At 57.7% G+C, this 21,803-nt stretch overlaps 8 protein-coding genes across 8 annotated transcripts; 2 read left to right on the plus strand and 6 right to left on the minus strand.

The window, feature by feature from the left end:
- Nucleotides 1-3,201: 3,201 nt before the first annotated feature.
- COLE_05504 (uncharacterized protein) lies at nucleotides 3,202-3,564 on the minus strand (the record flags this gene model as incomplete). Its single annotated transcript, XM_065626414.1, has 1 exon — nucleotides 3,202-3,564. The coding sequence occupies one exon, from the start codon at nucleotides 3,562-3,564 to the stop codon at nucleotides 3,202-3,204; it is 363 nt and encodes a 120-aa protein (XP_065482355.1).
- A 3,011-nt stretch (nucleotides 3,565-6,575) lies between these two features.
- Nucleotides 6,576-7,718, minus strand: COLE_05505 (uncharacterized protein; the record flags this gene model as incomplete). The annotated part of the gene is made up of 2 exons (XM_018427062.1): nucleotides 6,576-7,354; nucleotides 7,409-7,718. The coding sequence occupies 2 exons, from the start codon at nucleotides 7,716-7,718 to the stop codon at nucleotides 6,576-6,578; spliced, it is 1,089 nt and encodes a 362-aa protein (XP_018275025.1).
- A 212-nt stretch (nucleotides 7,719-7,930) lies between these two features.
- On the minus strand, nucleotides 7,931-9,064 carry COLE_05506 (uncharacterized protein; the record flags this gene model as incomplete). Its single annotated transcript, XM_018424634.2, has 3 exons — nucleotides 7,931-8,425; nucleotides 8,479-8,632; nucleotides 8,670-9,064. The coding sequence occupies 3 exons, from the start codon at nucleotides 9,062-9,064 to the stop codon at nucleotides 7,931-7,933; spliced, it is 1,044 nt and encodes a 347-aa protein (XP_018275026.1).
- Nucleotides 9,065-11,186: 2,122 nt separating this feature from the next.
- COLE_05507 (uncharacterized protein) lies at nucleotides 11,187-12,823 on the plus strand (the record flags this gene model as incomplete). The annotated part of the gene is made up of 5 exons (XM_018427063.2): nucleotides 11,187-11,502; nucleotides 11,534-11,866; nucleotides 11,899-12,489; nucleotides 12,521-12,604; nucleotides 12,636-12,823. The coding sequence occupies 5 exons, from the start codon at nucleotides 11,187-11,189 to the stop codon at nucleotides 12,821-12,823; spliced, it is 1,512 nt and encodes a 503-aa protein (XP_018275027.2).
- A 409-nt stretch (nucleotides 12,824-13,232) lies between these two features.
- Nucleotides 13,233-14,535, minus strand: COLE_05508 (uncharacterized protein; the record flags this gene model as incomplete). Its single annotated transcript, XM_018425648.1, has 3 exons — nucleotides 13,233-14,104; nucleotides 14,163-14,270; nucleotides 14,328-14,535. 3 exons carry the CDS (start codon nucleotides 14,533-14,535, stop codon nucleotides 13,233-13,235), a joined length of 1,188 nt encoding a protein of 395 aa, XP_018275028.1.
- A 959-nt stretch (nucleotides 14,536-15,494) lies between these two features.
- COLE_05509 (uncharacterized protein) lies at nucleotides 15,495-16,554 on the minus strand (the record flags this gene model as incomplete). The annotated part of the gene is made up of 3 exons (XM_018420578.1): nucleotides 15,495-16,170; nucleotides 16,218-16,292; nucleotides 16,433-16,554. The coding sequence occupies 3 exons, from the start codon at nucleotides 16,552-16,554 to the stop codon at nucleotides 15,495-15,497; spliced, it is 873 nt and encodes a 290-aa protein (XP_018275029.1).
- A 1,797-nt stretch (nucleotides 16,555-18,351) lies between these two features.
- COLE_05510 (uncharacterized protein) lies at nucleotides 18,352-19,329 on the plus strand (the record flags this gene model as incomplete). Its single annotated transcript, XM_018421197.2, has 1 exon — nucleotides 18,352-19,329. One exon carries the CDS (start codon nucleotides 18,352-18,354, stop codon nucleotides 19,327-19,329), a length of 978 nt encoding a protein of 325 aa, XP_018275030.1.
- A 661-nt stretch (nucleotides 19,330-19,990) lies between these two features.
- Nucleotides 19,991-20,494, minus strand: COLE_05511 (uncharacterized protein; the record flags this gene model as incomplete). Its single annotated transcript, XM_018424635.2, has 3 exons — nucleotides 19,991-20,199; nucleotides 20,245-20,340; nucleotides 20,395-20,494. The coding sequence occupies 3 exons, from the start codon at nucleotides 20,492-20,494 to the stop codon at nucleotides 19,991-19,993; spliced, it is 405 nt and encodes a 134-aa protein (XP_018275031.2).
- Nucleotides 20,495-21,803: the final 1,309 nt, after the last annotated feature.

The following is a 21,803-nucleotide window of genomic DNA, read 5'->3' on the forward strand; positions in this document are numbered from 1 at the left end:
TGGGCTCCCTCGAGGTATGATCGCCAAAACATGAGCGATGAGACGATCGCCAGGAGTTCCTTGTTGTGGACGGTGTAATTGAGCTCGGCCGGCGAGAACTTCTTCGAGAAGAAGGCGACCGGTCGAATACCGTCAGGGAAGCGTTGGGAGAGGACGGCACCCATGCCGTAGTCCGACGCATCGGTTTCCAGAATAAATTGAAGGCGCGGATCTGCGTGTTGTAGAATATCTGCCGACCGAAAAGCGGCTTTAAGGTCGAGGAACGCTTTGTTGGCCTCGGGGGTCCATTTGAATGAACCGTCTCCCTTTGTGAGGTCGGTGAGCGCTGCTGCGATGATGGAGTACGCTTTAATGAACTGTCGGTAGAAATTGCAAAATCCCAGGAAGGCCTGGACGTGTCGTAACACCGTCGGGACAGGCCAACCCTCGATGGCCTTGACTTTCGCCGGGTCCATACTGATGCCGTCGGCCGACACGATGTAGCCGAGGAAATCGATGGATGTGGCGAAGAAGTCGCATTTCTCTGGTCGAGCGAAGAGATTGTTGCTTCTTAATCGCCCGAGGACGGCACGAATGTGTTTCTTATGGTCGGCCTCGTTGGCGGAGTAGATGAGTATGTCATCAAGGTAGGCGATGACGTGTTGATCAAGCATGTCCGCAAAGATGCGGTTAACCAAATTCTGGAACGAGGCGGGAGCATTGGTGAGACCGAACGGCATGACGAGGTATTCAAACAGGCCGTAACGGGTCCTAAAAGCTGTCTTCCACTCGTCACCTTTGGCAATCCGAATCTGGTGGTAGGCGTTGCGGAGGTCGATCTTGGAGAAGATCTTGGCAGCCCCCAACCGATCCAATAGCTCGGGGATCAGCGGTAGGGGGTACCGGTTCTTTCAGGTGACTTTGTTTAGTCCTCTATAGTCGACGCACAGCCGGAGAGAACCGTCCTTCTTCTTGACGAACAGGATGGGTGCCCCTGCGGGGGACTCGGAAGGCCGAATGATTCCGGACGCTAGTGAGTCTTGGATGTAGTCGTGCAGGGTTGCCATCTCGACTGGCGAGAGCTTGTAGATGGGTCCGAAAGGTGGCGTGGTGCCTGGTTCAAGGGGAATACGGTGATCGAACGGACGGTGTGGAGGCAGAGCGTGCTTCGGGTCGTCCGAGAACACGTCGGCGAAGTCGTGGAATTCTCTGGGAACGTGGTCCAGGCCGGTAAGTGGGCGGTCGTCCGATCCGACGGTGGCCGCATCACTGCGGACGGACAGTGCTCCGAGGAAGACACCGATGGCCCCCTTCTTCGCCTCGTCCTTGAAGGCCGCGGCGGAGATGAACTTGATGTCGGGGGTCCCACTGATTGGGTTCTCCAACGTGGGTGCGAATGGGTAAGAGAGTACCTTGCCCTGTCGCCAAGACACTTCTGGTTCGAACTTGTGGAACCAAGGCATCCCCAGGATGATCGGCTGAGACCGCAGGGGAAAAACTCCAAAAGTGATAGTTTCTTCGAAGCGGTCGAACCGGAGTGTTAGCTTGATGAAGTGGGTAACCGAGGTGGTCGACCGAAGGCCGTCCGCCAGGGTTACCGGTAGTGGGTGTCGTAGTTTGGTGGGCGTAATGCCCTGCAGGATGAGGAAGTCGCGGTCGATGAAGTTGATGTCGGCGCCGCTATCTAGCAGTGCCGAAACTTCGACGAACTCACGTGGTGTGCCCCCCGAAGCGGGGCGGAGTTGAACGGGGATCTCTATCCGAGGGGCGGGGTGATGCAGCCCTTCGGGAGAGGGGGGAGACCTTTGAGACGACGAGGAGACGGAGCCGAGGAACAAGCCACGGGCGTCAGACCCTGGGAGCAGTTGCTCGGGAGAATCGGCGGCACCGGCTAGGCGGTGCCCCGTGCTTTTACCGTCGGACAACTGTCGGCCTGGTGCTTCGGGCTGCCACAGCGGCGGCACTCGCGGTATTGGTCTCGTAGTTTGATCTCCGATTCGGGGACCTTATGGTCGGACGATAGGGTGAACCCGCGGTATTTGTTATCGCGGCCGTTAGGTCCTTTGTAGTTGGGGTCCCCTCGGGTACCCGGCAGGGACGTTGTCGGTGCCGGGGTGGATGAGCGGCCGGAATTGGCCGGTCGGGTTGAAGTTCGGGATGGATCCTCGCGGGGGCGGCTACTCGAGGAGTGGCCTCCTTCTGCTCGTCTTTCCTGGTTACGGGTGTACAAGCGGGTGTCCAAATGGATAGCCAAGTCCATTAGCTGGGTGACCGGGAGATCGCGAGGGCGGTGGGTGTGTACCAGCTCGTCCTTGATGGTGGGGGAGAGGTTGTGATAGAACAGGGCGCCGACTGGTGCGGATTCGACGTCCCATCGCAACTCGTCCACCATACGGCAGAACTCAGAGACGTAACCGGCGGCGGAACCCCGCATACGGAAGGCGAGTAACTCGCGTTCCAGTCGGGACTTCCAGTCCGGGTCGCCGTAGCGTCTCTCAAGCTCCCTGACGAACTCTTTGTACTCTTTGAAGTAGTCTGGTCGGTCATCGTCTTCCTTTTCAAGGAGGGAGGACCACCATGCTTGCGGGGGCCCGGTCAGGCGGGAACCCATGTAGTAGATTTTCGCTCGGTCGGTCGAGTAGCGTCTCGGCTGACCTTCGAAAACACTTTGGCAACCCCGGATGAATGTCCGGAACTTTGAGCGCGTTCCGTTGAACTCCTCGGGGTCTTTAACCTTTGCCTCGAGTTCGCGCGTCTGACCCCCATCGTAGTTCCCGGGGGTAGTCTGGCGACTCTGGGTCGCGAGCAGGTTTGCCAATACCTGAGCGACCTGTTGGTTGACCAAGGTTTGCGTGTCGAGCGGGGCTACAGGCGGGTTGGGTAGAGTTGGAGGCGCGCCCCGGGAACCCGAGGTGTCGGGCGACGATGGGGGCGAGTCTTCTGGTCCAGGTGTCGGTACCGGCGGGTCCCCCGTAGGGGGAGGAACCGGTGTCGGGTTCGACATGTCGCTGTGCCTCGTTCGACGCAACGATGGTAAAGGTTGAGTGGGGTACTGGTTACCAGAACGAAGGGTTCGGCGACCAGTTGCTTCGAGGTTCGGGGTCGATTCTGTTATTCTGTAAGGGCCCGTCGTACGGGGTGACGGGACCGGCGAAGTACGAAGTCCGAACGGGAAGCGGAGGCGGAGTTAGGGGGAGAACGCACGGGGGTTGACCGATGCTGCTATTCGGGCAACCCTCGGAAGAACAGTGGAATCACAAGGATAACAGAATCGACACGGGTGACCGGTCGGGCTACAAGTCTTATATAGGCAACTATAGGCGGGGGCCCGATTGGTCGGCCGAGTGTCGGACGAGTAGGTCGACCGACGGTTGTTGCAAGGTCGAGGAGTCGACCGAGGCGGTCAGCCGGTTGGTCGACAGACGAGGTGGACCGTATGTCCGACGAGGGTCGACGTAGGTCGACCCGCTTCCGAGCGGAGTGGTCGGACGAGTATCGGTCGAGCGGGGAAGTGGAGGTAGAGGAGATACGGGTGATCTCCGTGTGTACGGTGACGGACATACGGGGATCTCCGCTGAAGGTCATGGGTCGGTAGACCGGGCCATGACAAGTATAAGTGATGAATCGATGGGTAGTTGGGGTTTCCGAGCCACCTTTATATAGACGCCATAATGGGGTGGCATGTATAGAGAATACAAGTGCGGGAATGTTACGCACTGGCTTCCCACCGTCACACATTTCCAATGTGCTAATTTGTCATTCGACAGTGTGAAGGACAGCAGGTTGACAAGGTTACAGTTCATTTTGGGGCAGGTGACTGCTGCAGACGACCTCCCTCAGAGTATGAAGATGAAGGCACCCGCTGGCGCAGCATTGCCGCATGTAGCTCGCAGTTGGAAGTCACAAGTCCACAGAGCTCCACAGGACAGGGTACATTGGCATTCCAGGTTGTGCCTCTTTAGCTCGTACATGCCTCATTTGCTTCCATTGTCTGCGAGTTGCGGCATTCGATTACGTACCCAGGATAGCCCAAGTCGAGGACGGCCGGTGACGAGGTGAGCCGAGGTCGGCTGCCCCGACTTGGGGCGCGTGGGGAGGGCAATTGAGAGCGGGGCATGGTACTGCATTGCAGATAGGTGCTACGTGCGGGGGTCAACAGGAATGCGGCGGTCATACAGCGATCACAAAGCGACGGCTCAGGTCACGGGATTTTGCCCGCTTGCCAGATCGCCACACTGTGCTTGAACCGCATTGCTACACCCCATGTATAACCTGTATCTACTTGACTGATCGACTGCTCGTATGCGATCACATAAAGAACGAAATTTCTGCAATTTACAGAACACCTGTGCTCTAAGTACACGCCTCCCTCACATGAACACCTTTTCGATCCACTTCGTACGTTTTCCAGATGGGTAAACAGTAGCTCATGACGTCGCACGAGACCTCCAGGTCAGTTTCGCAATGAATGTGAAGAAGGGACTCGACGATGCGGCGCTCCACCGATGTGAAGAGCACTTCGACGAATCCATCTGCATTCTCTCTGGCGGCGAAGAGGGCGTATGCGGCGGTAAGGTTGCAGACAATAGTGTTGACGAAAGGCTGACTCAGAAGGCTGGGCGTGTCACAAATGAGCTTGAGCTGGGTCGACCACATGCTGCAGGCGTCCGCGACAACGCTAATAGAGGATGTGTGGTAGAGATTGTTGAGCGCTGATGTCATAACATGGAGTGCAGGGGACGTACCATATGTAAAGTCGAGCCATCTCGTGTTGTACTCGTCAATGGCCTGCCGCCGACGGTACTCTATAACCCACGGGCCTGGCCACAGAGTATCGAACTGAAACCCGAAGAAGTGGAAGGTGCCGGCTTCATGAGGTTCGGGCTGTTGAGGGAGATTGAGGGATAAGGAAGGGAGACGTATCGGGAAGCAGGAAAGCGAATCATGCTTGAGGGTGGGTGGAGTGGCCGTGCTGCTGGCAAGCGACAGAGAGTCTCGATCAGCAGGTGGTCTGGCCACACCGGTCGTCAGCTTGGGATATTCCTTGGCTGCGGTCAGCGTTGTCATCCTCAAGGTCCAAGTCACCAGGAGTAGCCTCCTCACAAGCATGGAGGCTGTCAGAGCTGCCTTGACTGAGGGAGTCCCCTGTCCTCCTCACATTCGGTAAGCCGGTCCCCGCTGAGACATTGTGCAGGAGGGAAGGAGTCGAGAGACACGCGAGAGACGAGACTGAATAAGACGAGCGGGAGGAGATCGAGCGAGCTTTCATAAGTCAAGGTGGCCGAGATGCAACAGACGCTTACAGTGTTCACTGTCGTTGTTGAGAAACGTCGCATCGGTAAAGATGTGAGCGTGTTCTTGTTCCGGGGATCGGCTCATGGTGGATGTTGCTCGAGTCTGTGACGAAGGTACGGCCAACAAGCGTGGCAAATCGGCAACCAGCGAGACCAGCGAGTTGTCGAGCTGTAATTCAGGACGTTGCTGACTTTCTCGAAGTATCCGCAAGGAGGATCAATCTGGTTGAGTGATGGAGGGAGTGGGAATGAAGCCGAGTGCCTTCAGAACGGTTCAAAGAGCGACGAGAGTGGGGCGTGAGGGGGAAAGCAGATGAGTGAGGAGAAGTAAGTGAGAGACGAAGAAGATAGTGAAGACAAAGTGAGTTGTTCATCCAGAGGCCAGTGTCAGTTGGAGCAAGGAAGGTGGTTGCGTGGATGTTAGCCGGCAGGCTTAAGTGCTGGCTCAATCGTTCTCGTTCTACATCCACGCTACTACGCTCAGTTGCCTCCCCGCTTGAGTGCGAAGGAACTTGTCCACCTTTCGGTGGCGGAGAACTTGAGTGGTCTGCAGTTCAGCATCATCTCAGCACCAGTTAATATCAGTCATCATGCTGCGCGTCGTTATAACATGCAACGCGATGAGTGCCAGAGTCATTGGAGGCGAGTGGCAACTGTGGCTGAAGGAGGAACGGAAGAAGGAAGGAGCGCTGCATTCCCGGGGCATCCACGTCACCGGGTGAACGACACGATCTCTCATACACCGGTTAACCGTTTCAAGCAGTTCAGATCGGTCCCATTGCATTAGGGCTATTGGCTCTGATGGCATTGCTACATCAGCTAAATGCATCACATTCGGGCACAATGGTGACATGTGTGATTTGGCCATGAACACCGAGAGCTCATGCTAGTAGAAAAATGGGAATTCATGAAGGAAACACATCAAGTGACCTATCGATACACATGCATGGCAGAGCGAGAGGGTGAAGCAGGGCTAGAGAGGTGGGAGGAGACGGGTATATACCTCGTAGTGCTTAAACGTCAGCTCGACGCCAGACCAATTGGTGAGGTGTGCTGGAACGGCGCTGTGCTCACTGAGACCCGTTCGGGGGCTTACAGTCGGTATCCATGGAGGAGCGCCGGGTTGTTGGGCCCGCCGATGGCTGTTGCGGGTGCCAGGGATGCTTCCTGTGTGGAATAGCGGGCGGTTGAGTTGCAGCTGCTCCGTGGCGGGCTCACGAGGAAGAGAGGGAAGAGGACGGGTCGAAATGGCACAAGCAAGAGAAGCGGCAGGCGAGGACCCTGGAAGCACGCCTCAACAAGTTACTGGGTAGGCGCGCCGGCTTCGCCATCGTAGGCCATAACTCCGCGCGAGATGAACAGGTAGCGATGCGCAATAGCAAGGAGTGCCACTGGAAGACTCAGTCGCGTTTCCGAGTTATCGACGGTGCGAGGCTGTGCCTCGACAACAACGGGTTGAGAGGTCCCCGCTTCCTGAACTCGAATGGTCGAAGCTGTTGAACGGACAGCTGCCAAGGCTGGGTGGGGGAAGGAGTTGAACCTCGGGCCAAACGGTCTAGAGACCATCAGCTTGCAGCGACCGTCCATGAGCTCAAGGCCGACAATAACCGTACGCGACCCGTTGGTCAGAAGTGCCCAGGTCGCTCTTGGGGCATCCGCTTCCGAAAGGCTGGCATGGTAGGGATATAGTACGCTCTCAAGCGCAATGCCCGCCGCCGTGGAAGTCTCCAATGGGGCGTGCCACACATGATCCGCAAGCGCAACATCCGGAACCATGATAAGCTGATTCGGCTGCCCCTTCTTGCGCTTGATCCTCATGACGCGGCGGAGCTTGAAACGGGATGTCTGGGCCGCCTCCCACAGGCGGTCGAGCCCTTCATCGGGTAATACCGACTCGTATTTGAACTCACAGCTGGCCAACCACACCCGTCGAGATGGGTAGCTTAGCGAGTCGAGTGCCAATACGATATCGCTCCTTGAACGGTTGGTTCCGGAATGCAGCTCGGCGTGGATATAAGGGCGCATGTCCTCTTGATGGTCGGAACCTTGACAGGCCTGCTCAAGGAAGGTGCCATAGTCAGCTGCACAGTCAGCTCCGCACAGAGCCTGGAAAAAATAGCAATGACCAGACTCACATAAGAAACGTGCGACGACGTCGTACTCGTGCTGCGCTTCGATGTGCGTCGTGCGCGGCGGAGAGAAGGTCGCGGGCGTCGCGCGGGCAAGATCTTCGACGATGAGATCCACCTCTCGCTGGGGGAGAGGGAGAAGTTCCACATCTCGGCGCGCCAGGGCGTCGACGACGAGAGACTTGTGGATGTATCGTCTTTGCCGGCGTCTAATGGCCGTGAGCGGGGGTGGCTCGTGCCCTCTGATCTCGGCGAGGACCCGGCTGATCATGGCGGGGGTGGGGAGAGAGGATCCGGAGGGCGCATAGGAAGACATTGTGGTTGCAAAACCAAAGCTGCGCATGCGAAGGAAGGATAGGGCGCCAAACAATTCAAACAAATCGCAACAGGCGGGGCGCAGCGGGGGCGCAAGGTTGCAGCTTGCATGACGCGTGGGTCCTCCAATATTGCATCTCGTGCCACGCAAGGGCAAGGCTCGTGTCTTAATGCTATGTCCAGCAATACAAACAAACAACGCGTCAATGACAACTACGAGGGTGCCCAGGCGTCCGACTGCCCCTCCGCCAGCATGATCTCATACTCGCGCCATGAGATGTACCGTGGAGCAGGATTGGACGAGGGCTCCTTCGGATTAGTCACGGCTTCCCATTCTTCCTCGTCCAAGCTTGAGCTGTCTTCGTCATTCAACTCAGTCTCATCAGAAATCATGTTGGCCACGCTGGCGATCGTCGGCCGGGGGTTGCCGTAAACACGCTCCCAATCCGCCGTCTCCTCTTCAACCGCCTTGGCGTGCCACGCCTGGACGCGGGCTGTGTTCGCCTCCGAGAAGAGTGGGTCGTATGGGCCCAAGATCTGTAGGCTGGGGGCAGGCGGAAGATTCTGCTCATCGCGGTAACTCGGGGGGTTGAAGGAGTCGGCGATGGGCCTCCATCGATGCACAAGGGTCCAACGACACAGCCCGCGCACTGGGCCATGGAGGGGCGGGGCCTTGTCTGCAGCGGCGTCGGGAAGGGCTTTGACGGCCTAAGAGGGTTTAAGTACGAAGTGCGTAGGATTGTGTATCTCGAAGTACTCACCGCATCATACGCCTTCTCGATGTAAACGTCTATAAGTCGCAACCATCCAGCGAACGGAAGCTCGCTCTTGGGGCGCTTGTACATCCTCAGCAAGTACTCGTCGTCCGTGGCGGTGTCGAAGGGGGGCCAAGGGTCCGTACGCGCCTTGTACATGCTCAATGTCAGCTCAGAGGGTAAGAAAGAATGCGCACCGGTCCAGAGCCGAGTCGAGAACAGCGCACGCAAAGAGGTTAAGTGAGACGAGGGCCTCAGGATTGCTCTGGGCGGTCTCTCGCCACTCGACCGAGGCAAGACGCGCCGCCCATACCGCCCGCGAGTAGCGGTCCCTCTCGTCAGAGGCGCAAAGAGGCCAGCGAGGCGTCGAGCTGTACGGGTACTCTGTGCGGGGAAATGGGAATGGCGTCCAGTCGCTAGACACCGACGAGACGGAGGTGTCAGCGGAATGCACACCGTCGCCGCCGAGAGATAGATCGTGGGAGGCGCTGTTGTCGCTGCTGTTGCTGCCGTCGCTGCCGCTACCGCAGCTGTTTGAGCGCGAGGTTTGGGTAGAGTCGCTCTCATTGGAAAGGCGAGGTTTGTTGGGCATGATGGAGTGGATGTGTATGGGTGAGTGAGTGGGAAGTGGGAAGGACGGCATGTTTTGGTTGGTGGCAGTGCATAAACAGAGGTGAGTACAGTCACGTGTTCCCTCACGTGGGCGAATCCCTGACAGTTTGGAAATCCACAACATGTCTCGTGGCGCAAGAGCTGCACAGCTGTACAGTACAGCTCAGAACTACACGACTAACCGAAATCACTCTGCACGACCCACACCGGTAGAAGGTTAAAAAGCCAAGAGGGACGAACGACAAGGGATGAGCGTTCGATGTTGTCAACCATGTGAGATCGGGATCTCTGACTTCGGCAGTATTGGGTCTGATAGGAGAATGCATGAGTTATTCTCATCTTGGCGTCGAGCACCCTACCAAATAGCCAGATCTTCACTGGTGATTAAACACTACTTGGGAAACTCACGTATGCGGTGGTGCTTGTGAATGGCACGTAAGCCACTCATACGAACCAAGAGAGCCTCCCTGGCGCTTTCCCCCACGTATTGTTGTCACTCCAGGACGCGCGCTGCTGGGTCTTTTGCTCGACCAGCTGCATCAACTTAGGGTCCAACATTGGAGATTCTGTGTCTCCCTCGGCTCCAATCTTCGGTCGGCGGAGGGTGAAGAACGAGGCGAAGTAGATGAGAAATGGTTGACACGCGTTACATGGACGTCTGGACGGGTGCATCTACAATACTTCTCTGCATCTGGGGCGGAAGGAAGTCGCATGAGCCCGGGCGGCGCAATCTCTCTATCTACCCTGGGATGCGTGTTCTTGACAGCGGCGGGCGAGATGCCAACTTGGAAGGCACGGCGCCAATCTCAACTCGTTGCATGATGCAGCGAGACATGTCGCCTTTTATCCACTCGTTAGTGATGCGCGCATCCATGTGGACAGTAAAGGCTTGTCTGGGTAGTTGGCCGGCTTGTCTGGGTAGTTGGCCTCGGCATTCAAGGTCGATCAAGTTACAGGCTTCGGCTGCAAGCGCTGCTGAATGGGAGTTGCTGTAGATCGAAGATACCATAGCCTTGGTGCACGACAAGGGGGGTGAACGTCGGTAAGCTGCGGTGGCAGCGGTACGATGTAGTCTGTTGGCAGGTCAGGGGCGCGCAGCACCCAGAGGGACGTACAAGTGCAATACAATACAAAACTCAGACGAGTCGAGGAACATGTCCGGCTGATGGATAGTGGAAGGTCTGGATGTCCGCCAGCGGCGTGGAGCCCTTTTGGGGATATAGGGAGACCTGCGTTGCGAGGGCGGGTGACGCAGCGCGCCGTGGAAGGTACCCTTGGATTCAGCACATACTGGCTCGTGAATGATGACCCGTGCTCGGAAACTGGTGCTCCTTCTGGCGTTTGACAATTGTGCCCCGGACGAAGGCGGTGCGGAGTGACGACCGGCGTCGGGGCACGCGGCTGCCGCAGCTCCACGTATCTGAAGGGGAGGCCGTGAGTAAAGGCAGTCGCTAGGGCTAATATCGAACTGAACGCAGTAGAGGTATGTTGACGTCGTTGCAGAGCCTCACTGGGTCGGGACGCCACCATGGTCAATCGTTTGGTACTTTGCCGCACCATCAAACTTCCAAATCCTCGTTTTCTTGCAGTGCCGCTTGCTATACATGTAAGTTGAAGACCGTTGATGGGCTGCGTGGAGGATCGTCGTCGCAGCTTGAGGGTGAGGGATCGTAAGAGATGGTAGTCGTGGAGGGGCGGAAGATGGTGAACGCAGACGTAGGTCGGAAGAGAGGCGAGAATGAGGGAAGGAGTTTCATAATGGAACCAAACATGACCCTTTGCGCCATGCGTGAAACCGGAAGTGGAAGTTGAATGGTACGTGCCGCACTCAACTACAGACTGCAACTCAACGGCCCGACGGTTTGACGGATGCGTGCATCAACGGCTGTCGCCTCAGCAAGCGTGCATCTCACATTCTACTGCAATGCCTGCAAGCTGCACAAGAAGCTATGGAACCCACATGATTGGAGGGCCCCGCAATCCCCCAACCACGCCGTGCCGGTTGGTAGGCGCCCATAACCGGGACCGGTGATGCCCGACCACTCATTGCATTTCACTCTTCATGATTCTTGAAGTCTTGGACACCCATCTCCAACCACGTCATGATCTCACGTATCCTTGCACGCGCGGCAGTCCGCCGGCCATCCCATGCTTTCGCAACACGCTCCTTCTCCTCCCCGACAGCAGAGGATGTCGCGCGTCTTCGTGCGCTCGCTCCCTCCACGCTTTCGACGCTGGACGGAAGCGCGGACGAGTCTGATCTTGAGGCCTTCAACACCGACTGGATGCGCAAGTACCGCGGGCGTAGTGCTGTTGTTGTCAAGCCGCGCTCTGTGCAGGAGGTTTCGGCTGTCATGCAGTACTGCGGTGCACACAATCTTCCGGTTGTGCCGCAGGGCGGTAACACCGGGCTAGTCGGTAGGTCTCATGGTCGCGCTGCTGACAACAGGCGGGTCTGTTCCGCTTGGCGAGGAGGTTGTGCTCTCGCTCGGCAGCATGAGTCGCGTCCGCTCCTTTGATCCTGTTTCGGGGATCCTGGTCGCAGACGCCGGGCTCATTCTAGAGGCGGCAGACGCCTATCTCGCCGAGCGCGGGTACATCTTTCCCCTCGACCTTGGGGCAAAGGGTTCATGCCACATCGGGGGCAACGTCGCGACCAATGCTGGCGGTCTTCGACTCCTACGCTATGGCAGCCTGCGAGGCAGCGTTGTCGGTCTTGAGGCCGTCCTGGCCGACGGGACGATATGGAACGGCCTTAAAACCTTGCGGAAGGATAACACGGGTGCGCGACAGTGTTGATCCTGCTGACCCCAGGCTTTGACATCAAGCAGCTATTCATCGGGTCTGAGGGCACGCTGGGCGTCATCACAGGGATCGCGATCCAGTGCCCGCGTCGTCCGGCAGCGCTGCGTGTTGCCGTATTCTCCGCCAGCTCGTATGAAGCTGTGCAGCAGGTGTACGCGGACGCGCGGCTGATGCTGGGAGAGACGCTCTCGGCGTTCGAGGTTTGGGATGCGCCGTCGTATGCCTATGTGCGCGCGCATCAGACCAGCAGCCGACGTCTTTTCGAGACGGAGGGCGAGTTCTATTGCCTCGTCGAGATGGGTGGGAGTAATCCTGAGCACGACGAGGAACGTCTTGGCGCCTTCATCACCCACCTGATGGAAGAGGGTCATGTGCTCGACGGCGTGGTAGCGCAGGACGAGACACAGTTCGCAGGTCTCTGGGCTCTCCGTGAGGGCATTCCGGCTGCATGCTCCGCCGTCGGCGCCGCGTACAAGTACGACCTCTCGATCCCTGTTAATGAGATGTACGCCGTAGTGGAGGAGATGCGCGCGCATCTACACGATGGTCTTCGAGATGGACGAATCCGCGGCGTCGCAGGCTTCGGGCACATGGGTGACGGTGAGTCACAAGTTGGCAAGAGCTGACGCAGGTAACCTTCACTTGAATGTCATTGCCGATGAATTTTCAGACGAGAACAAGCGCGACATTGAGCCGTTTGTGTATGAGATTGTCGGTAAGTCCAAGCAGTGTCCGCGTTGACGCAGCTCGGCGCGGCGGGTCCATCTCAGCCGAACACGGCCTGGGAGTCATGAAGGCACCATACATCGGCTACTCGCAGACTGGCGTTTCCATCGACCTCATGAGGCGCATCAAAGGCCTGTTTGATCCTAAGGGCATCCTGAATCCGGGCAAGGTGAGTCGCTGGCTGGCTTGGCTGGTGCAGGACGTGTAGGAGCTGATGCTCGCAGTTTGTCCTGTAGTGCAGTTATGAGCCAACACTCCACAGCACCCGATGAGGGCCATAAGAAGGAGGGTGCCATGCATACCCTCACCTTGTCCTCGTCGAACTTACCTCGCAGAAGTTGGTGGAGGGGCGTGATTTGGATGCCATGCTAGGCCTGATAGGGCCGTACAGGTGCATCTCATTCTTTCCAAGCCCCACGCATGCACACAGCTTGCACCCTGAGTCCTTCGACGTCTCGGAAATGCACATGCACTGATCCCATCACCGTCGCCTCACAGATCACAGACCACCCATCCCGATCAGCGCTCCCGTTCACCGAAAACTGTAAGTGATTGAACCGCAGAAAACTGTCTCCATGCAAAGCTGGGGACCACAGACGACTACCTACTGGCTCGAGCTATGGGAATGGGACCTTCCTGGCCTGGACAGTCCCCAGGTAGGTAGCCATGGCCGCGGTGATGTCGGAGAATGAACGTGCCCCAGGATCGAGGTCGAGGTCGTCAGAGGAGAAGAGATGAGGCCTCCGAAGGCGCGCTTCCTCAAGACACGATAAGGCCGGCTTTTCTAAGCCTTTGCACAGGTCGAGGAGGGCCAAGACGATCGTCAGATCGATGTCTGCCTCACGCACTATCATGCGCAACTGGGCAGTGCCGTACCTTGCGCAAGTGGAGACCCGGTGGCGGGCGGCGGCCTCGGCGTTGACAGTTTTGAACTCGGTGATGGCCTCGGTAACTGTCATGGTGCGCCCATTAACGACAGAGGTAAGAAGGAGGTCGTCATCGCCAATACCGCCGGAGGGAGAGGCAATAGTTAGAGTGTGGCCGAGACCAGCAAAGGCTGGGGCGGGGGTGGGCGAGTTCGGTGTACCCAGGTTCTGAGATGGACTCGGCGAAGATGGCTGCGAGAGCGAGTTGAACGCGGCGTGCTTCTGACGAAAAGCGCGATAGGCGTTGACTAAGGCGGCCATCTCCAGCTCCTGCTCGGCGGCAGACTGAACAGCATGTGCCTCCGCCTCAAGCAACGTCTCGAGAGCGCTTTCTTGCTGAGCAAGGTACAGGCGATTGGCCGTCTTCACAGCCGACATCATAGCGTATATATCGCCGTAAACGTACAAGTGATCCTTGAGAGTCTCGGTGTGGGCGACAAGCTGACTGATAAAAGCGTCGTCAATCTCGCCGTTCGTAGAGTTGCGTAACCGTGAAAGTATACACTCCCATGACCGTTGAGCAGCCATGACGTTCACGCGATTGATTTTGAGAGTATAGAAGACTGCAGGGGTCAGCGCAATCAAGCGACTGCTCACTGTGAGGCCCCCCACATTGCGAACAAGGGCGACCGTCGGAGTTCCAGGCTTCGGTTGCAGTTCGGGCACTGGCGCCGGGAGGAATGATAGCAGAGTCGCACGGGGGAGGCGCGGCCGTGAAGGAAGACAACTCTGCGGTCAGCCCCACCTCGATTACATCTATTAGCAACGGCGATGCCCTCGACTTACGGGACTTTCGGAGCTTAACAGCGAGTACCCGGCCAGTGACGGATGGAGGAGGCTGTTGTTTGGGGCGAGATCTGGATGAGAACACCGATTTGCAGGGGAAAACGCCGATGCTAATGACGCGGTAGAGCATGCGAACGCTGGCGGTGGCGGGGACGGTGAGTAGCCAGAGCGACTTAAGAGGTATGGCGAGCCAAGTGAGGATGCCCATCGGGGGACGGAGGAAAGTGAAAGCGGAGCGGTAAGGAGATAGGCCGGGTAGAAGGCAAGGTAGGAGAGGCGGTCGCAACGCGTCTCGGAGATCTAGGGTCAGCTTGCTTGACGAGAGGCAACTCGCCGTCGTCGGGGATGGTCATGGTGAGCCTTGATGATTGGATGGCGAGTGGCGGTAGGAGACTGGGTGAGGACGTGTGCTGTTGAGTAGGAGCAATGGAGGGAAAAAGAGAAAGAGAGCTAATAGAGATGAAGGAAGGAAAGTGAAAGCGAGGAAGGTCGCAACGCTGATCGGCTGGGTAGAATGAGTAGACCCCCCAGAGCATGAGGACCGAGGTGACGGAAATCTGGAGCGGGTGGAGTAACTGTCATGGCTGTCATGGCTGCATGGCTGAGTTGCATGTTTGAGGATTCCGAGTTCTGCATGGCCGCGCACGCCGCACACGTCGCGCTCGCCCCGCAGCGATCTCTTGAGTTTCAATCCTCGTGGAGGTGACCAAGCTGCCTGCAGCCTGCAGCCTGCCTCGATGGCTCAATGCCTTTTTGAAAGAATGAGATTCTCACCAGATGTAAATTGGTTGGGGTGACCATCTAGCCGCCCCCGTATCGGAACTGCATCGAGCCACAAGACTCCCTTCGTGACTGCCCTTGCTGACTGCTGGCTGGTGGGAAGTTGCTGAGTGTGCCGCTCCCGACGACGGGGGCCCGGTCACAGTGCCATTTATCCCATGCGCTGCGCCCCTCTCCCTTTTCCCCTTCGAAGGAGCCCGTTCCGACAATCTATCATTATGCTGATGTGCAGATGAACGTACAGAGGCTACAAGAGTCCATGATTTACTGCCATTGGCCGATACGGGAGCAAACGGGTGTGCCAGCAAAGCGCGTAAGCTAGGTGAGAGTGTCGATCGCACTACGCGTGGAGAAAATCGTCCCGCTGCTCGATGAAGCGAAGCAGCATTATACGCCGTTGGCTGGGAGCTCGAACGGACAGGTGATGCCGAGCAGCGACGACGTCGAGATTGGCTTGGGCACCATGCCCACGATGAACTGCTTCACCTCGAGGCGGAACTTCATGGACTGCCGCTCCTGGTTCCGGAACAGATGCTTGCACCCGTTGTACATGTTGGCCCAAGTTGGGTCCGTGTCGTTGACGGCGGCAAAGGCGAAAGTAACGGGGAACGAGACGGGGATGTTCTTGCCCTTCTTCAGCTTGTACCTGCCAAGCTTGCCGTTCGCAATAACGACACCCGTGTCAACGTCGAGGACCTTGGCCTCGGCGTTTGAGAACTGCACCGGAACATAGCTTGCGCTCGAATCGGCCATGAGCTGCAAGTTGGCGCCAAAGGTGAAGTTGGCTGGCGTGCGCGCAAAGTACGGATCGGTTGTGTTGACAAATGGCTGGTCTGCGTACCACTGGAATTCGACGGCACGAGGAATGACAAAGTAGAGTGTGACGATGAGGGCGGCGATGAAGAAGAAGGCAATGAAGACGAAGACAGTACGGGTCATCCACGCGCAGCCACAGCATCCGCGCTGGTCGCGATTCCATGCCTTCCAGTTCGTCTTGCGCTTGTCCGCCTTTGCCTCAGCCTTGCCTCGGCGAGACTGGCCGTGCAGTTCGTCCTTGGTCCACCTGGGAGGTTCAGCCGGGCCTAGACGCGCGGGCATAAGCAGACTTACTCGGCACCAAGCACCGGCACGGTCACCATTTCGGGGTCATTGTATTGATCTTGTTTGGGCATAAGGTGACCAACGCTGCCTACAGCTTCGTGGTGGTCATACACGGGGCGGTACCTGCGATCAGCACAGAGCACAATCCCAGCGGGGGAAGAAGCCTGGATGCGATCGAGCTAAAGCGCTGTGCGCTTGTCGCACCCGCTTCATTCCATACTCACGTCTCCTGCTTGGCCACACCGTACATCTCGCTCCACCGTGGTCCGCTGCCGTCAAAGTCGGCGCGGACGTCAAAGCTCGGCTCGCGTTGCTCGGTTGGAGCCTGATACTGCCCATTGCGCATGGGTCGCATCTCGTTTGCATGGCCGCGCCGTGGACCACCGACAAAGGATGACGGACCAACGCGATCGGCGAACTCGACCTCGTCTGGAGAAGCTGGCCTGCCAGCACCGTGAGTGTAGTATCTAGACATAGTGGGATGATGGGGAATAGATGGGATGCGTGTGCTGTGGATTGGGTTCTCGGGGAGTAACGGTGAACCAGCCGCTGTTTGGCGGGGTCGCGGGTGTCGCGGGGGATCAATCGAGTTGGTGGCCGGTGTGAGGTCGCTGAGAGGGAGGGAGATGAGAGTAGAATTTGAGAGATGGGACGAGGTGATGGAAGAGAATAGGAAGTGTGATGAAGGTGATCGCCTGGATAGTAAGACGGATATGGAGAGAGGTGTGACTTGTGGGTGGTGGCTTGCGAGGGAGGTGCCTGTCAGATGGCACATGCGGGCTACTTGGCGGGTCCAATTCAACCCTCATGGCGCGCGCATGGTTATCGCGTGGCTCTCGCGTGCGTTTCCATGTTCCGCTGATCCGCTGGCATCGCTGGCATGAGCATGGATGCGCAGTACTGCTGTGAGATCTGAGAGCTGAAAGAGACAGAGATGGCGGACAACTTGTGGCGTTGAGGTATCGGGGCCAGCCATCGCATTCTACAATTTACAACATGGGCTCCTGGATATCAGAAACTAGTGAATTCTTCTCCTGCCGCGCTTACCGGCGACAACCAGGATCATACATGACAGAGACACGAGATCGTACGGAGATGAGGAGAAAAGGGAGAGAGATGGAAAAAGCTGTGCCTGGGACAGGCTCTACACCGCCTTCTTTTGCGTGAGCGCATCCAGCAATCAGGGTCCAAGACGCGCGCTTTCGGCGCTGGGCGGCATGGGCGGGGAAACCGAGGAAGGTGGTCAGTGCTCTTGGCGTATGTACATGCAGTCTGGCCACCGCTGCATTCTTCATCGCCATCATCATCATCATCATCACCACCATCGCCATCATTCTTCTTCCATTCTTCATCACTTACCACTCTCCTATCCGGTCCCGTCTTGTCGGCCGAAACTCTTTTCTCAATTAGACTCGTCACGCTTCACCAACGACACATCGCCCTGCCTTTACGACCCAGCCTCGCACTCACCCACCCCCGCCTGGCCCCACACTCTACCTGCCTCCATCCCACTTTATAGCGTGACCGGCACGAGCACTCCCCTGGCGTCACACACACCGTCGTCCATCCTCTCATCTACCACCCTCATTACCCATCCTCCTCCTTGTCCTCCTCCTCATTATCATCTCTCCGTCTCACCTTCATCGTTAACTCATCTGGCCCCTCATCGCCTCTCCTCTCCTCTCCCCCCACCTCTCCTTTCCTCAACCCCATCAATCCCCGCCGCTTACAATCATCATGTCGGCGGGGGCCAGGCTACCAGGTGTCCTCCTGCTGCTAGCCGCTGTGATCCTCCTCGCGCTCGTCTCGTTTAACACCCCGCTCCTCAAGAACCTGTACTTCCTCCAGGCAAACTTCTCAGCCGGCGAGTACAAGGGCGTCCTCCGTTTGGGAACACTTGGCTTCTGCACTACTGGTGATATCGAAGAGTGTGTCGGCCCCCAAGTTGGCTACTCATTTGGTGAGAGATCGAGAGACGGATCGCCCTATGTTGACACGCTCGTCCAACTAACGCTCAGACCTCAACACCGTCCTAAACATCCCCAAAAGCCTCATCAACATTCCCTCGGCCGTGTCCAAGTACCTCACCTATGTGCTCGTTCTGCACATTGTTGGTCTCGGCTTTGCTGGGATCGGCCTGATTATGGCTCTCATCGATCTCATTCCTGGCTTCAACATGGTGTGCTTCCCGACATGCATGGCATCGCTGGCATCGACCGCAACGCTCATAGCCTTCATCTTCGATCTCGCCATCTTCTTCATCGCAAAGGGCGCCATCGGAAAGATGAGCGGTGCCAACGCCCAGATCGGGGCGGCCGTCTGGATGACTCTCGCCGCCTGGGTGTGTTGCTCGGTCGCCATCTGCGCGTTTGGTATGGCCAACTGCTGCTGCAGCTGTGGTGGCTCACGCCGCGAGGAGCGGAAGAAGAAGAAGAACCGCGACAACGACGACGAATTTGACTCATACCGTCGCGACCACGACATGCGCTTGCACGCCATCCGCGACGAGGAGCGCCGTAAATACGAGCAGGACCTCCCGTCGTTCCAGCCGTTCGAGCGCGAGCCTCTCAACCCTGGACCGCCCGAGGACAAGTACCTGTATGATGCGCCGCCGGTCGAAACTGGCACGGGCGTGCATGGAGTTGGTGTCGGCTACGGGCGCCGTAATGGTACGCCTAACCCCTATGCTCAGGCTGCTGCTCCTCCGACAAGCTACGGCCAGACTCTTGGAGTACGGAGACAGCCATCAACTGGCAGTTCGATGCTGACCGCGGGCAACGCCGGCGTTGGTGCGGGTGGCGAAGGCGTTGACCAGCCGCGCAACGAGTACGGCTACGCTGGCCAACGGGAACAGATTGCCGACAACTGTGAGTTGGCTCGCCCGGGCTGGAATGCCTTGTCGCCTCGATCTCCTTTGAGCGCCGCTGACACCAGACTACGATCCGTATGCCGCGGCCCCTGTCCAGCCATACGGGCAGGAACCATACGGGCAGCAATCATACGGGCAGCAGCCGTACGCGCAGCCAAACTACGACTACAACCAGGGGCCGACATACCCGCCCGTCGCAGCGGCAGGCATGACCTCTCCTACGCGCCAGCGCGGACCCAACGATTATTTTAGCGGGGGCCCGGGGTCGTCTGACAGCCACCATTACCAGGACCCCGGGCCGAGAGTCCACCCCGCTCCGGCAGACCCGTACCAGAATACGGGTTACGACGACGGCCTCGGCGCGATCGGGCGCGCGGCCACGTCGCCTACGGGCGAGCGCCAATACACGGGCGCGCAAGGTTACGGGACACCGGCCCCACTGACGATTCCCCACGAGCCTGCACCAGTCCAAGTGCCGACGCCGCAACGTCTCATCAACCCGCAACAGCAGAACATTCTGCAGAGTCCCGAGAGCGAATACTCTCCGCATGGGACGTTTAACAACTACGCGCCCGAGACTGAGGCGGCAGGCCCGCCCAGCTACGGCCAGGCAACGTACAACGCCGGTCCGTCAACGTACAACGCCGGTCCATCAACGTATCCCCAGGAGAAGCGATAGAACCGTGTAACGTGTAAGATTAGACATGATAACGATTGCACGGAGTGATGGGATTGAAGACGTGGCTGTTAGGACAATGCATGCCGATAGTTTGCTTGGTAAATACGTGTCACGAGGCATGGGGTGACGAACATGGCTCCCGCACTGACACAGATACAAAGATGTCTGACATGACCGTTGAGAAAAGGCTCTTGCTTCTAATGGGAAGCATCTCTATCTACCATGGAATCGGGTCTAGCATGCCCACTTGCGAGTCCACTGCTGGGCCTCGGCGATAGCAGCCTTCTCGTTCTCCTTCCACGCCTGGGCGACGTCATTGGCAAGCGGGTCGTCGGGGTTTGGCGCGCCGAGGAGCGCCTGGATAGAAAGGAGGACAGTGCGGATCTGGAGAGCAGGCGACCACTTGTCCTTGAGGATATCAAGGCAGATGCGCCCAAGCTTGTCTGTGGATGAGCAACAGAGGAGGGAAGATGGTCAAGGCCACGCACCAATGTTGGGGTGGTAAATCTTTGTGAGGAAGCGGACCTTTGGAGGGTTCATGGGGTACTCCTCCGGCAGGAAAAGCTCGAGCTTGAATACACCGCCTAGGGTAAGTTAGCCCTCTCCAGGACGACGGGGTGACACCGGGCTACACTCACCCTCGTACGGCGACTGGTCGGGGCCGGCTATTGTGACGTCAAAGTAGCGGAGGTTGTCGTCGTGCGGCGCGGCAGTGATGCCGGGCGGCGAGTCGGACATGAGCCGCTCCGTTTCCTGCAGGACAAAGGATTCGAGCAGTGGACCGCGTTGGCGGGGTGGAGAGCAGAGGGATGGTCGGCAAGCGAGAAGCCAAAAGGGAGTTGGAAGAAGCAGTCGATGAGTAGATCGTCAGCAGAACGCGTGGGTCAAGGGGCGATGGTGTCAAGAAGAGCGAGGGAGACGTTGGCGCCACCGTGTCCGGTATCAGAAGTCGGTTTCAGTGTGATTGCGATGCGAAATGGGCAAGTCGAGGCGCAAAAAACGAGCGGGATATCAAGTGGGGAGCGCGTAAAGGTAGTCCCAGGACGTTGCGACGTGGAGTGAAGTGGGTCGGCATTAGCAAGATAATGGTTGAGGGAATGGCCGGGTGAGACACGGTCAGCTCAATTCGCGGACAACCTTCACAGCGGTAGGCATGGAGCGGGGCGAGGCGGAGGTGGCAGAGGAAAAACGTACCTTGAGAATGCGCTTCGGCAGTCCTGCGGACATTGTTGACTGAAGCCGGGTAGTTGAAGATGGAGAAATAGGAGGAAGGAAGAGCAAGATCAAGATGGATGATGAGCGCCCTCCTCGCAGCTCGCAGCAATCGGCGAGGGCAGCGTCATGATCGCTCTCTGGAGTTGTTACGTCAGCATTATCTGGCCCTCCCGTTGCACTTTGGTGAATCAAGGGTGCACTGAATGATGGACGCATGGGACAGCTGAGCAAGCTCGACGCTACACCTTTGCAATGACACAGCTGTCACGGCTGGTAGCCCCTCCTCTTCTTGCTGACTTCATGCAAGGATTTGGTCGACTGGAAGAGGCTGGAGGAGCAAAAGTAGTAGAGATTGTTCCGCATGCGGAAGTGTTCCAGAAATTCTCTTCAACGCCTTAAAGACGAGAAGAAGGGGTAGGATGTTTTTTTCAACTAGCAATTTGTTCGACTCGGATATGATCCTCACTGTCAGAACAGCTAACCCTAGCAAAAGGATAATTATCGGCTCTGCTGCGACAGCTTAAAGGGTACACTAATGTGGGCGAACGACGAATGGAGTTTCGATATCGCCGCATATGTGGCGTGGGTCACAGGCCAGAGTCGTTGGGTGGCAATTCGAGGGCGCTATGGGTAGGTATGGCATGGGGTGAGGCGCTCTCCACACCTCACTGGCCTCACTGGGGCCGGTCATGACCGCTCAATCCGCTCAGCCTGCTCAGCCCGCTCAGCCCGCTCAGCCCACTCAGAGTCCATGCTACCTCGCAGCTCCTTAGCGCACTCTCTACATCAGGTCTACCGACACAACCAGCGACACTACATAAAGTCGTCGTCC

The sequence above is a fragment of the Cutaneotrichosporon oleaginosum genome, assembly GCF_008065305.1.
Source record: "Cutaneotrichosporon oleaginosum strain ATCC 20508 chromosome Unknown ATCC20508_contig04, whole genome shotgun sequence".
NCBI lineage: Eukaryota > Fungi > Basidiomycota > Tremellomycetes > Trichosporonales > Trichosporonaceae > Cutaneotrichosporon > Cutaneotrichosporon oleaginosum.